The following is a 13,795-nucleotide window of genomic DNA, read 5'->3' as shown; positions in this document are numbered from 1 at the left end:
TTTTCTTCACAGAAACAGGCACATTTGTTTGTAGCACAATGTTTAACCAAATATCAAGATTGCAATTACAACTCAAGTTTAGTTTTTAGGTTTAAACCATAATTTGTTGATATACAGTAAACATAACTGTTTCAGTTTAGTGAGAGCGATGAAAATTGTTTGAGAATAACAGTTGATGGTGTTGCATCTGTTTCTTGAAATCAGGAAGCTCTATCAGACTTCCTGTCACATACACAAACACACACAGCACACAGACAGACAGCGCAGACTCAGAAGTCTTGAAGAAAAAACACCTAAATGAGCTGACGTTTGAGATGAGGATTTACGCTGTCTAAATATAAAGGTAAAACTTCAACAAACTCCTCAAATTTCTATTTTTTATGAATCTGAAGCTCACAGGTTCAGTTGTAGTAAAGCAGTTTTGTTGAATTGAGATATTTCAGTTTTATTTGACGTGGAAACGTGTTTCTCCATTTCACTTGTAGTTAGGTTTCATAGGTCACTTCCTGTGACTTCCTGTGGGGACCAAGTATAGTTATATTACTTTTCTACTTGTTGTAATGAATAATCCATTACAAGGTGGAAGTTAGCAGCTCCTGTTTTTATCTGTTGGTGAACAAAAACCTTGATGGAAAAATGCTAACATTTCATGTGTGATTACCCACCATGAAGTACTGTATTATACTCATTGTGTTCCTGATTCATGTTCAGCAGAACATGGAGGGCATTTTATTGAAGATAACAGGAATTCCCCATGCCTTAATTCGACATTTCAAAACATCACTCAGAATCATGGAGGGGAATGACATGACACTGATCTACTGTTCAGGTTGTAAAACCCAGCCTGAACACTTTTGGGTGGAGTTTGAGTCTGTGACATGCAGGAAAGGAGCCACAGGTCAGCTTTGAACCCTGGCCACCTGCTTGGAGTACATAAGGCATGCATACTAACCATTAGGCCACCAGCTCTCCACCTAACTTTATATTATTCTATTAATGTTGTGAAATATATAATATACAGTTAAATAATAGAGGGGTTTATTATTTTTTTTTTAATAAAGGGTTTCATCCCCATGTAATCTAGTTGTCTTCGCTGTCTGAATGTAATAGAAAAAAAAATCTATTGGTTTGGTCCTCAAGGGAACTCATGGATCTCAGTGAAGAGGAGTCTACACCTCTGGTGATCAGAGACCGAGGAGGCAGCCAGAGGTCCAGTTCTAGCAATGCTCCCAGTCTACAAGTGCACCTCTACTTCTTCCCAACCACAAAAGACCAAACAACAATTCAAATTTCATCTGGCCAAATCTCTGCTGAAAATGTCTGCATCCAAGCAGGCAAAAAATGTGGTAAGATTTATTTGGCAAGTGATGAGTCTATGCGTTTATAAATGTACAGCACAGGTGTGTAAAAAGATGAATGCTAGAGCACTACGATATCCTTCACCTTGTGCTTACACACTACAGGCTCAGATTAGTGGAATACAGAACCACGATCTATGAGAGAGTCACCATCATTCATTTAAATATAGTGTTAAGAAGTCTCTTTTTAACCATATTCAATTTGTTGGTTTGTTCATGTAGCACACTTTTACCTTTAAATGGTTTCTTTAGCATAAAAGTAAAACCAACATTTAATAATGGGCAACAGAAATAAAAAAAATCTAAATTTCAGAGAGAGAGAGAGAGAGAGAGAGAGAGAGAGAGAGATTTTAAACTTGTGATTATATGTAATAAAACTCAGAAGATTTTGAATGTCCAATTCGTTTGTCTGAATGTTGATCAATAAGCATTCTCATATAAATAAAATGAATAATGACATATTTGATCTCTTACCCCAGGAATCTTACCTGTGTATCAAGGCCTTTTTGGGTTGGCATCAGCTGATCTCTCATTTTGGTATCCTCCATCACACATGTTCAGCATGGAAGAAAATGTACAAGTCCATTTTAGAGTCAGGTAAGACGAAACTGCTTTCAGTTAATAACTCATTGAATAGAAGAAGCCGTGTAGAATATGTTTTGGGTGGAATAAAACAAAATATGTAAAGAAGTTTTGCTTTTTAAGATCTATTTTGAGGCTTTTTTGGTAGAGACAGGACACTGGACAGAGTCAGAAATCAAGCTTGGTGCACTATAGCCTCCATGCATGGGGCACATGCACTAAACACTATGCTACCAGTGCTCCATATGCAAAGAAGTCAACTTTGTTTTGTTAACACTTGTTTTTTTTAATGCAGATTTTTCTTTGGCAATTGGTTTGGACAAGGACCAAGATCATCATACCGCTACGGTCTAACCAGAGCCGGAGTCAATCCAGTGCTGGACTACAGTGTCATTGATTACCTTTTTGCTCAGGTTTTGAAAGATTAAATTTATTCATATAATAAGATCTATAACTACATATCCTATAGTATTTTCAGTTAGCAAAATGCATTTTTTTTTTTATCAGTATCAGTGGAATTGTTGGATACATATCACCAATATTTTGTAATTCCTTAATTGATTGGCATGCAGGCTTTCTTTTAATGGGAGTTTTGATTCATCTTAAGAGACACATATATGTATTATGTATACATTTTGTGAACTGCAAAAACAAAGAAAGAATGGTGAATTTACTGGGAATTTTCTTTAAAAGTTTCAACAATTCTATCTTATTGTATTCTATCTCAAATAATTCTTCAAAATGTTAATTATTTGAGTGGGGAATTGTATGACACTTAAATGCCAGAAATAGTTGCATTCATTGACAATATGTTAAATATTATGTCCAACACATTTCTTTCAACATATAGTTGCGAAGTGACTTCATTGCGAGTGATGCAGGAGTCTCTCCACCTTTGAGTGCTCAGGAGGAATGCCTTGGCCTTGCTGTGCTGGACTTGTGGAGAATGGCTAAAGAGCGCCATCAGAGTTTTAAAGACCTCTGCAAGACTGTCAGGTAGCTATACTTGCATAATATTTAGTTTTTTCCTAACCTAGTCTCAGAAGTTAAGAACATTAATTTTATCCTTCTCATCTATCATTTCTTTTCTCCACGACTTTGCTTCTATTCTGTTTTGACTTTTTGTTTTTTGTATTGCTGCTGCAACGCTACATGTACAGTATCCTTAAACTATTTCTCATAAATGCTAAAGGCTTGCAGTTACTGTGCGATGAACTGTGACTCAGTTGTTGAGTTTGTCATGGCTTTTTCTTGGTTAATTGTGTATTTCCAGATTTCTAAACCTCAGTCATCAGTTTGTGAATATGTTTGTGAATGGGTGAGTATAACATCTAATCATTAGTCATAACAGCTAATGTATTACTGTATTTCTTTCAGCTACAAATCATGCCTTCCGAAGTTGCATTGCCAGGACATCCAGAAACGAAACCGCCTTGATCGATATCGAATCCGGAACACCTTGAAGCATTACTTAAAGAAGATTGGCAGCTGCTCAGTTGATGAGTGCAGCTTGAAGCTCAAGTACCTGATTGAACTTGCGGGCATCGCGCCTTCTTTGGGAAGCGAAATATTCCAAGTCAAACCTTCTTTCTCCCAGTCAAAGTCGAAAGTCTCTCTTGTGCGGGTCACGGGGGAAACTGGAATTCAGATCAGTGACAGTAGTGATCCAGATACTGCTATGGTAAGTAACTTCCAGGTCCGTTTTTTAAGATTTAGTCTTGATCAATGCGATCCAGAGAGCTAATTTTGAAAGTAACCTTATAAACATAGTTTATCTATGCTTAAGTGATCATACAACCTAATGTTGATAATGAGATGTTGATATTGTCGCAAGAGCGCGGGGATCTCGGCTAAGCAGTCGGCATTTTAGGAATTATTTTAATATCCTAGTTTGTTGCTCTTATTTACTACTTGACCTTGAAACCTCTACCCTGCCTCACTTTGATTGCTTGGTCTGGGCCGAGTGTGAATCTCGTCAGGAGGAAACTCTGTTTAGTCTTCTTTACTTGGCGCAGCTCGTCCTCTTGCTTCCTCCACTTCCGCACCATTGATTCGTTAATGTGATGACTATTGTGATTAGCTAAATTCAGCCTGAACTCAGCTTGAGTGAAAATTCTCCTGTGAGGGAGTAAAAGTGTCAGCTGAGCTCTTCAGCTGTTGACGATGAGCAGTCTCCCTTGCTTCAGACCGGTGTGGTTAGGTGAATCATCTGGGATCTTTCAACAAACTCCTTCACAGATGATGATCCTCACTCCTGAATCACGTATCTGCACTCCCACAGCCCTGTAGCCTGGATGCAGCACCAGAAACGTCCATCGTTGTTTCTCCTCCAGATGCTGATTCTGCAGGTTCTCTTGGCAAATAACTGCCTTTCGTAAAGATATCGCTGCTGCCTTGAACTAGAACATCACTATTGGTTATTAGGAGCGGTTAAAGAAATACACAGTTTTCAGTTTATCTTTAAAGTTATTGAGTTATTGCAGTTTTGAAGTCATTCCCTTCTATGGTCAGATCATAGGCTGTTAATACTGGAAAGGCCTCCTTCGCAGCCGTTACCTGGAGGGGACTCTCCTTGGGTCTCTCACACCCTAGTGGGTCCTAACCACTTTAAAGCGGAGTGTCCCTCCCCAGTCTATGCTTCCCTCTCTGGTATTGGAACAATGGGGACAAAAAGCTTCTTACCTTGGTCTTCTATCCTTTTGGTCCGTCGTGGTCCAACAAGAAGAAAATATAAGATCTAAAAGGAAAAGGGTTTTTGTTGGAAAGTCCTTACAATGGAAGGTTTCCTTTTATTTTATAATAAGACAATTGATTAAATACAGAGATTACAAAATAATACAAATCCTACAAAGGAATGCTATTCTCACAGTGAGTGACTAAAGCTAAATAAAAGAGAATATAAGTCAGTTGATCTCAGTGTAGAGCAGAAGTCAAGTCCCAAAAAGGAAGACTGAACCAGAGAGAAGCTTGTGTCCCTCCTATATACTATGGTTGACTCTACATTTACATCATGAAAATTTAAATATTCATTTTGGGTTACGTCAAAAGGAATGGAGCAAAAACAAGACATATATGGTTATATGTGTGTTTCTCATGCAGCTGCAGGACACTCCCTTATCTCTAGCAGGGCACTTCTACGTACCCCACTATGTGAGCAGTCCAGTACCCCCAATAAGATTTACAGCCTGCACTCACACAAGCGGTTTTATGACCGCCAACTATTCTAAAACATAATAATATGACACTCCTTACAATGTTATAAGTACACATTATGCATGTAACACATATCAACTTTTTATGATAAGGTTTATAAAAGTAAAAAATGACTATTGTGATTAGCTAAATTCAGCCTGAACTCAGCTTGAGTGAAAATTCTCCTGTGAGGGGGTAAAAGTGTCAGCTGAGCTCTTCAGCTGTTGACGATGAGCAGTCTCCCTTGCTTCAGTGTGGTGTGGTGAGGTGAATCATCTGGGATCTTTCAACAATATGTTGAATAATCAGCCTTGCTTTTTTGCAGTGGCAGACCTTCTGTGATTTCAAAGAAATCATCGACGTCAGTGTAACAAGACTAAGTCATGATCAAGTCCCCCAAGACAAGAGGATGGTGATCATAACTCGCAAAGATGACAGATGTTTGGTAAAGACATTTTCCCTCAAATGAAAGTTTGTTATTTTGAATTTTTCTGTTTTGAGATGATTTCATTTGATGATTTTCATTGCTATGCAAAACAGGAAGCCACATTTCAGTGTCTCACGGAAGCGCTTTCATTCGTGTCTCTTGTCGATGGCTACTTCAGACTGACCACAGACTCCAACCACTACTTCTGTCAAGATATTGCTCCTCCAAGTATTCTAGAGAGGCTCAAAAACCACTGTCACGGTCCAATCACGTTAGTCTTTATTATCTATCTTGAATATATTTTACTTACGCATGCACCATGTGTTATATATTGTCCTCTCTTGTCTTATTCAAACAGATCAGAGTTTGCAGTCAATAAGCTGAAAAAGTCTGGAGCTAAAGGTGGTTTGTTCCTTCTTCGGCAGAGTCCCAAGAACTACAACAACTTCTTCATGACTGTTTGTGTTCAGGTAAAAGTTCCTTAGAGAGCAAAATAAAATTATGCACAGAAGACTAAGTTGCTAGTCATATCATGAAAGTGTCTTTCTTAGCAGATGATGCAGTTGTTTTTCTGAACATTGATTCTGAACAAAAACAAAGAAGTGTGTGTAAACATATCTGCAAAGTTTACTGAATCCTGTTGTCTCGAAACTTTCTTCTGTTTTGTGAACATCTTTATTCATGCAGACTCCGCTTGGACTTGACTACAAAGACTGTCTTATCATTGAGAGTGAGCACTACAGTCTCCCTGGTGTTCATAAAAACTTTTCCAGCTTGAAAGAGCTCACCTGCTATTACCAACACAACATGCTGCTCTTGGCTGACGTACCTGTCAAATTGAGCCGCTGCTGTCCACCTCGACCCGAAGGTGCGTTTCCCAAAGTCATGGATCCATAAACTAGTTGATAACATCTTTAAAAGCAATGATATCTATTGGATACATTTGGGGCACAAATTAAAGGTAAAGCTTGACTCTGATGTAAGGGGGACAAGGGCCTCTACTCTTCAGAAGGCCTTCTAATGCGTAGTTATAGATTAAATGTGAAGGTGCATCATAGCTGTGTATGCTGCTTTTTTCTTTCTTCAAGCATCTGTCTCTTTCTGTATATGTACGTATTGCCACTCTTTTGTACCCATGTTAACTCGACGGCACACAATGTGGCATATTTTGTTAGGTAGAGGCATGGTGACTTTAGTATTACGAGAAGATCTAAAACAAACCAACACATATTAAGAGTTTTTTATGTTGTAATTCATGCTTTGACTTTTCTGCTGTTCCTCCAGAGCTCACAAATCTGATCATCATACGGAGCAGCAGCTCTGTGGAGGCTCAAGGATCTCCAACTCTGGAGAGAAACAAATTCAGTCATATCCAGTTCCACATGATCAAATATGAAGACTTAAAATGGGTGAGAATGGAAACAAGACTCCAGATGAACAAGACTTTGATCGTGAATCAAAATCCACAAATATTAATGACAGCACTTGTTTTTTAGCATTTTTGTTATCAACCCTATTTTCATGACTCTTGTTTTTGTATCCTTTGTGATAATATGAATCACTATTTGCTCCCATTGATCCTACAACCATCAACTCGGGTATACCAGAAAAACTGCTAGCATTGGTACCACTAATATATTAAAGTCAGACTTGAGCTGTGAAATGTTATTTATGATGTAATTTATAATTGATGATGATTTTCTTTACCTGTAAGGACGAAAGCCTTGGACAAGGATCCTTCACTCGGATTTTCAAGGGCTACAAAACTGACACCCGAGATGGGGAGAAACACGTGACGGAGGTTTTCCTGAAAGAGCTCAATGCCGTTCACAAAAACTGCTGGGAAGTAGGTGTTGTCAGTTTAAAATTGTCCGAATGTTTGAATGTTATTGCAGATTACTGATTGATCTAAAGCTTTTTTTTTGTTTTGTTTTCTTCTCGTTTCCTCTTGTCAGTCATTCTTTGAAGCTGCCAGCTTAATGAGCCAGATTTCACACAAACACCTCCTGCTTGTATATGGTGTTAGTGTTTATGGAGCAAAAAGTGAGTTCAGATTCACAAGGACACTATGCTTCTCCTTTTTCATGTTTTAATGCTCAGTGACTAAGGTGAGCTTTGTACATTTAACTGCCCATGTTTTTCTTAGCAGCAAAGCATTTGAAATTACTTCCCTGCTCTTCCAAACAGCAAACAAACTTGTGGAGAAAAATGACTTAATGAATAGACCAATAAATATGATATATAATTTTCTTCACGATGAGAATATCTTCAGTTTACATCCTCAAGTGACCCCGTCTCTGTCTGTTGTCTGTGATCAAGAATTTGTACTTGGTGTTTTTTTGAAGAACAGCTGTAGAAACAATCCCTGCTGTGCCTTACAGACATCATGGTGCAGGAGTTTGTCGAGCATGGGGCTCTTGACCTTTACTTGAAGAGGGGGAGATCTGTGTCAGTGAGCTGGAAACTTGACGTAGCAAAACAACTGGCGTCTGTCCTGAACTTTCTGGTAGGATCAACTTTGAGGACGAACATTTGCACAATTTACAGAGGCGATAAAAAAAGGGCAGTCTACACAATTGGCTGGTTAAACTCAGTGAACCTTCTTTCCTGTGTGCCTGGGTGACTAAAGACCATCAAATATTTTTAACATTTTATCAGTTACCCATTCCCAGTTGCATTATACTGCTATAATAAAAGTTAAAGTGGTTGCTAGTTTTTTCCATGAAAAATGTAAATTCCTTTTGATCACTTTGACCTGGAAAGTAGGCCGATGCAACTGCCTATAGTATAATGAGGCAACTTTAACCTAAAGCTGTCTTTCAGGAAGAAAAGAACCTCGTTCATGGAAACATCTGTGCAAAAAATCTGCTGCTGGCCAGAGAAGGTGACCCAGCACAAGGATGCCCTCCATTCATCAAGCTAAGCGACCCAGGCATCAGTCTGACCATGCTGGGCAGAAATGGTAAATCAAAGCATTAGCAGTATACCTGTATCCATTCTGAACACTGAAAGGGCTACTTATATTATATTAAATATTGAATCTGTTAGTCAGGTAACAACATGAGGGATTACTGAATGATGACAAACCATGATTGATGATTATGGATCGATACATATAACGTTACTTGTTACTGATCACTATGCACTCATTGACTTTAGTGGATATACATTTCTGTGTGCGCTGCTTTAGTGATCCTGGACAGAATCCCCTGGGTGGCCCCTGAAGTGCTGGAGGCTCCAAACAACCTGACTCTGGAGAGTGATAAGTGGAGTTTTGGTGCCACTGTGTGGGAAATCTTCAACAGTGGGAACATCCCCCTGCAGGGCTGGGACTTGAACCTGGTACTCCCAGTATTTTGTCTGATAAGAATAAAAGTGTGAATGCTGCTCTGTCAGGGTAATAGTCTGTTATCTAACCAAGTTGAAAAGGAGCTCAGCAGTGTAACTTCTCTACTATATTTTTAGAGTTTATTGGATCAAACCTACACATCAAAGATTTTTAGCTGAAATCTGAAGGGATTATTTGAATTTCAAGATTTTCTGAAACATATCACTTAGTCTCAAACAAGTGATATTACCCAGACTTACATTACATTTTCTGTTTGTCTTGAGCAATAACTACGAATGGAACAGTTGAAAAATTATTTGTGACAGAAAAATTAGGAATGATCAACAGGTTTGATGCTTAAAAATTGAAAACAAAACTTTTTGTTCATTGTTCCATCTCGATCCAGAGTGTAATAAAAAGCTTTTAGTGAACAAGGACCTTTTTATTGTAGCTGATTATGAACCAGACTGTAATGAATAGTGAAGGCTGTTCATGACCTACGGAGGCCAACAAGAACCATTTAGATTATCCCTTTTTTCTATCAGAAAACACTATTTAGAGCAGCAGAGAGATAGCTTTAGCTGTTGTTGTACTCAGGTGAAGGCAAAAACACACCAAAAGACATTCATTACAATAAAGCAATGTCAGGAGTAAAGTATAAATAAAGTGACTGATGCAAGCTCCTGTTCTGTTTTGTTTGGTGTAGAAGCGTCAGTTTTATGAGAACTTCCAGCAGCTGCCTCCCTCCCAGTGGACAGAGCTGGCTGAGTTGGTCGCTCAATGTATGGACTACCAGGCGGCCTTCAGACCTTCCTGTCGCAGTATTATCCGTCAGCTCAACAGCCTGATCACCTCAGGTAAAGATTTGCGTCACTGCTCAGCTCATGCTGCCAGAAAATAAAACAACCAGTTGAAAAAAGGAGAGCAGAGTTTATACATGGACACGACTGAAACTTAAAATACCAGGCTATATTCTTAAAAATAATTACAGGTAAAAGTAGGCTGTCGTATTGACAGCATGAAACAGCGGAAACAAGCTATACAAGATAGTGAATACAAGGAGACATTTAAATACATGGATCTGTTAATTGAATAATTAACTGATCTCTCAATATTTTTCATTGTATTTATTTCACTTGTCAGCCAAAGTTTCCAATCAACTCCTTAAAAGGTCCTTGTGAAGTAATATACTTCAGATGTTTTAAACCACAGCATACAGCTACATTAGTTAACAAACTGAAATCATGTTTTTATTTCACCTCAGATTACGTGATCCTTCACGCCACGGAGCCCGTCACACAGAGCCCTGTGTGGAAAGCATTCAGTCCAAATCAACATGACCAGACATTGTTTGAAGAGAGACACTTACGCTTCATCTCCAATCTGGGAAAAGTAAGCATGAGCTCAACACACCACATCTAATGTAGACACCCTCAGGTAATGTTTATAATGTTATGATTTAGATTTTCAAAATGAGGTTACCTGCGAGCTCACGGCATAAACAAAAGATCAGTCCTTCACACCTGCAAGTTCAATTCCAACTATAGACCTGCCTTTAATATACTGAAAACTTTTCCTGTCATACATATTAATCATCATTTTGTTAAGGAATGTAAAACTTTAACGAAAACTTACTCCCCCAGGCCTGCCCTTAACTTGCATTTTTTTTTTTAAAGTTGTTCACCGAACAGCAAAAATTCCTGTTCTTTTTTAAGATTGGTGCCACATAGTTCGTCAAATGACAAAGATCAGTCCATCCCAGCCCAACTTAGGTCATTCAAATCCCCAAACACATAAAAGGGTTACCCTGTAAGCACAACATTTTTTTGGCTGTCATCGACAACTAATTGACTTCAAACTTTTCTAGGGAAACTTTGGCATCGTTGAACTTTGCCGTTATGACCCGTTGGGTGATAACACAGGCGAGTTTGTGGCCGTGAAGAAACTGCAGCCCAACAATCAGTCGACGTTGGAGGACTTCAAGAAAGAGGTCAACACCCTCAGTGTTTTTCACTGCGACTACATAGTCAAGTACAGAGGGGTCTGCTACAGCACGGGTAATAAAAGCAATCACCACAAACATAGACTAAAACAATTCCAGTCTACAGTTTAATTGTACACAGTGTTTCGTTATTGCATCTCATCCTTATTTTGAATGTTTACGTCTTCAAAGGTCGTCTGAGCATGAGTTTGGTGATGGAGTACTTGCCCTGTGGCAGCCTCATTCACTACTTGGAGAATAACCGACACACTGTCAACACCAGGCGGATGCTGCTGTTTGCTTCTCAGATCTGTAAGGTAAGAATAGAAAGTACGAGCTAATGGAAAGCTTGCTCTCAAAGCATTCCAAAAAAAGCTTTATGTTTGAATAAACGCTGTTCCTGGCCTGCATTTGAAGTTGTGGATTGACAACTCAACTTTCTTTCTAAGTATGTCTATGAAGCTAGTTTTTGAGCAGCAAAGTCAAAGGTTAATATAAAGGGTGAGAGTGTATTGCATATTCTTTTGTTTTTCTGTTTGTAATTTTCAAAGGGAATGGAGTGCCTGCAAAGCCTGCGCTATGTGCACCGAGATCTGGCAGCCAGAAATATTCTTGTGGCCAGTGAGTCACTGGTGAAAATCGCAGATTTCGGGCTGAGCAAGATCATTCCTTTTGACAAGGAGTACTACCGTGTCACGCAGCCTGGAGAGAGCCCCATTTTCTGGTACTGCCCCTTTCCTCATGTTTTAAAACAAAAAAATACTCAGACGGTAGTGTTAAACAATAAAAGTATGGACATGTTTTAAAAACTATAAAATGATCATTATCAGCAGCTCAGACATACCAGAGTACCATGTAGTCATGATCCAGAGCCATATTTTAAATAAAGATGACTTCTTGTTCAGTTTTGGAGGTCAACCTGACCAAACACTGCTCATCTAATGCAGGTACGCGCCAGAGGCCATCAATGAGTTAAAATTCTCCCACAAGTCAGATGTCTGGAGTTTCGGAGTCGTTCTCCATGAGATTTTCAACTACTGTGACATGAAAACCAACCCAAAAAAAGTAAGGGTTATCGTATACGTACATGCATGCACAGTGATTCATTCTTGTCATCATCAAAACGTGTTTAATCCAACTGCAACACCATAATGATTCCCCCTCAGCTGTGTATGCAGGAGATTGGGTACAACGTGCAGGGTCCATCCATTGCAATGAATCTGGCAAATATTCTGAAGAACAACTGGAGGCTGCCAGCTCCGCCCAACTGTCCAACCAAGGTGTGTTCATGTTAGGTGGTTTCATCTTGGAATAAAGAAAGCTTTTCAAAAGACACTGACCTTGATAATGACTAAATAAAAGGTGTTTATTTAAAAATCATTAAAAATGTGCTGTGATTAACTCACCAAACAACTCACTGCTGCTGTCAAACTAAAGCCAGCAACTTCAATCCAAACATTTTTTCAAATTGTCGAGGTAAAAAAGCTGATCCTATTTTTCCTGCTGTCAAACTAGGTGTACAGTCTGATGATGGAGTGCTGGGCATACGACTTTGCTGAGCGGCCCTGTTTCTCCAGCCTGGGTAACGATATTGAAACCATCATGCAAGACGAAAGAGAGAATCCTAAAGGCTGAGATGGTATCTTTGCTGCACACCTCGGCTGAACTTGTAACACTCACAGCAGAGGAAAACACAGAGAAACAAAGGAATGTACATATAGTGATGGAATCTCTGCAGTTCTGGGTTCAAGGCTCTTAAGGATACTTCCAGAGACAATCAGGTAAAGCTCACTTTATGGCCCGATAGTGCACATATGATGTTAACATATTAATAGCTAGAGTATGCTGCTTGGTTAATTTTTAAATCAAATGTTTTTTTCAGGTTTTGAAGCTTATACTGTAGCTATTCTGTCACATAAAGCACAGGAAAAAATGTAAATATAAGGCAAAAGAAATATAAAAGTTAGTCTCATGTTATTTCTTCAGAATGCTACTCTGTGACATCAGGTGAACCTTTCCTGGTAACTTGCTCCACTGCCAAAAGTCTATTGTCTATTTTTACAGTTTGAATAACTAGTAGCTGAGTTTGTAGAGACATGGGTTGGCAACCTGTTGAGAATTTTGATTATTATTTTTTTAAGTACTTTATTAATCCCTGAGGGAAATTCCGGGTTAAAGTCTGTTATTTTAGGGATAGGCTTCTTAAACACATGACAGAGTGGGGCTGCTTTGCTATGAGGGAGCGCACCAGAGCAGTTTGGGTTTTTTGGTGCCTTGCTTATTGGCACCTCGGCAGTGCTTGAGAGGTACCCTGGAAACTCTCCAGCTCCCAGAACAACTTCCATATTCTTGGTCCACATCCGGACTTGAATGTGCGATCCTACGGTTCCCAACCCAAGTCCCTACGGACTCAGCTACTGCTGCCCCAACATATTTATCAATGTGTAAAGAACTCTTTCCTCAAACCACCATGATAATGAAGGTACACTGTACTGAGCACTGCAGGGAGTTTTCTTCAGTTATACGAACTGCAGAAATTTATTCTTTAAGTTATTTTAAAAAGATCTCTGACTGCCTTGTTGTAGTACAAAATGTTAATGTATTTTTTATTCTTATAAACATCCGTCCTTTTTATGAATAAAGCGGCTTTTATTGGTCTAATTCATAATTTAGATGATTTCATTCAGAGAATGTGAATCATCATCCACAACATCTTCATCATATTCATAGTCAACATCATCATCGTCATTTAACATTTTCCCCGAGCAAGAGAATGATACATTGGACCGGTAAATGACATGAAGAAAAGATCTTTGTTAAAATGTACACATACACACACATATATATACACACATATATATGAATTCAGGTAAAAATTACATATGATACATATGAATTTAAAATATGGCAAAACTAAAGTAAAGAAT

General features: G+C 38.7%; 1 protein-coding gene across 1 annotated transcript; it reads left to right on the top strand.

Moving 5' to 3' along the window:
• The first annotated feature begins 252 nt into the window (after positions 1–252).
• Positions 253–13,536, top strand: jak3 (Janus kinase 3 (a protein tyrosine kinase, leukocyte)). Its single transcript, XM_079350245.1, has 24 exons — positions 253–343; positions 1,141–1,346; positions 1,838–1,955; positions 2,236–2,353; positions 2,791–2,936; positions 3,318–3,621; positions 5,458–5,577; positions 5,673–5,830; positions 5,918–6,029; positions 6,247–6,427; positions 6,844–6,968; positions 7,274–7,405; positions 7,515–7,602; positions 7,941–8,065; positions 8,383–8,521; positions 8,750–8,901; positions 9,594–9,744; positions 10,152–10,279; positions 10,755–10,944; positions 11,061–11,185; positions 11,420–11,592; positions 11,816–11,933; positions 12,035–12,148; positions 12,384–13,536. Exons 2-24 carry the CDS (start codon positions 1,148–1,150, stop codon positions 12,501–12,503), a joined length of 3,336 nt encoding a protein of 1,111 aa, XP_079206371.1. The 5' UTR covers positions 253–343; positions 1,141–1,147; the 3' UTR covers positions 12,504–13,536.
• Positions 13,537–13,795: the final 259 nt, after the last annotated feature.

Source organism: Symphodus melops (assembly GCF_947650265.1).
Source record: "Symphodus melops genome assembly, chromosome: 8".
Taxonomy (NCBI): domain Eukaryota; kingdom Metazoa; phylum Chordata; class Actinopteri; order Labriformes; family Labridae; genus Symphodus; species Symphodus melops.
This window is presented reverse-complemented; position numbering and strand designations above follow the sequence as displayed.

Excerpts from the sequence above, each read along its gene's own strand:
- jak3 (XM_079350245.1), top strand. The coding sequence starts at position 1,148 with ATGGATCTCAGTGAAGAGGAGTCTACACCTCTGGTGATCAGAGACCGA. Across the intron at positions 8,902-9,593 it reads AGGGCTGGGACTTGAACCTG|AAGCGTCAGTTTTATGAGAA; the intron begins GTACTCCCAGTA and ends TGTTTGGTGTAG. Across the intron at positions 11,593-11,815 it reads GGAGAGAGCCCCATTTTCTG|GTACGCGCCAGAGGCCATCA; the intron begins GTACTGCCCCTT and ends CATCTAATGCAG.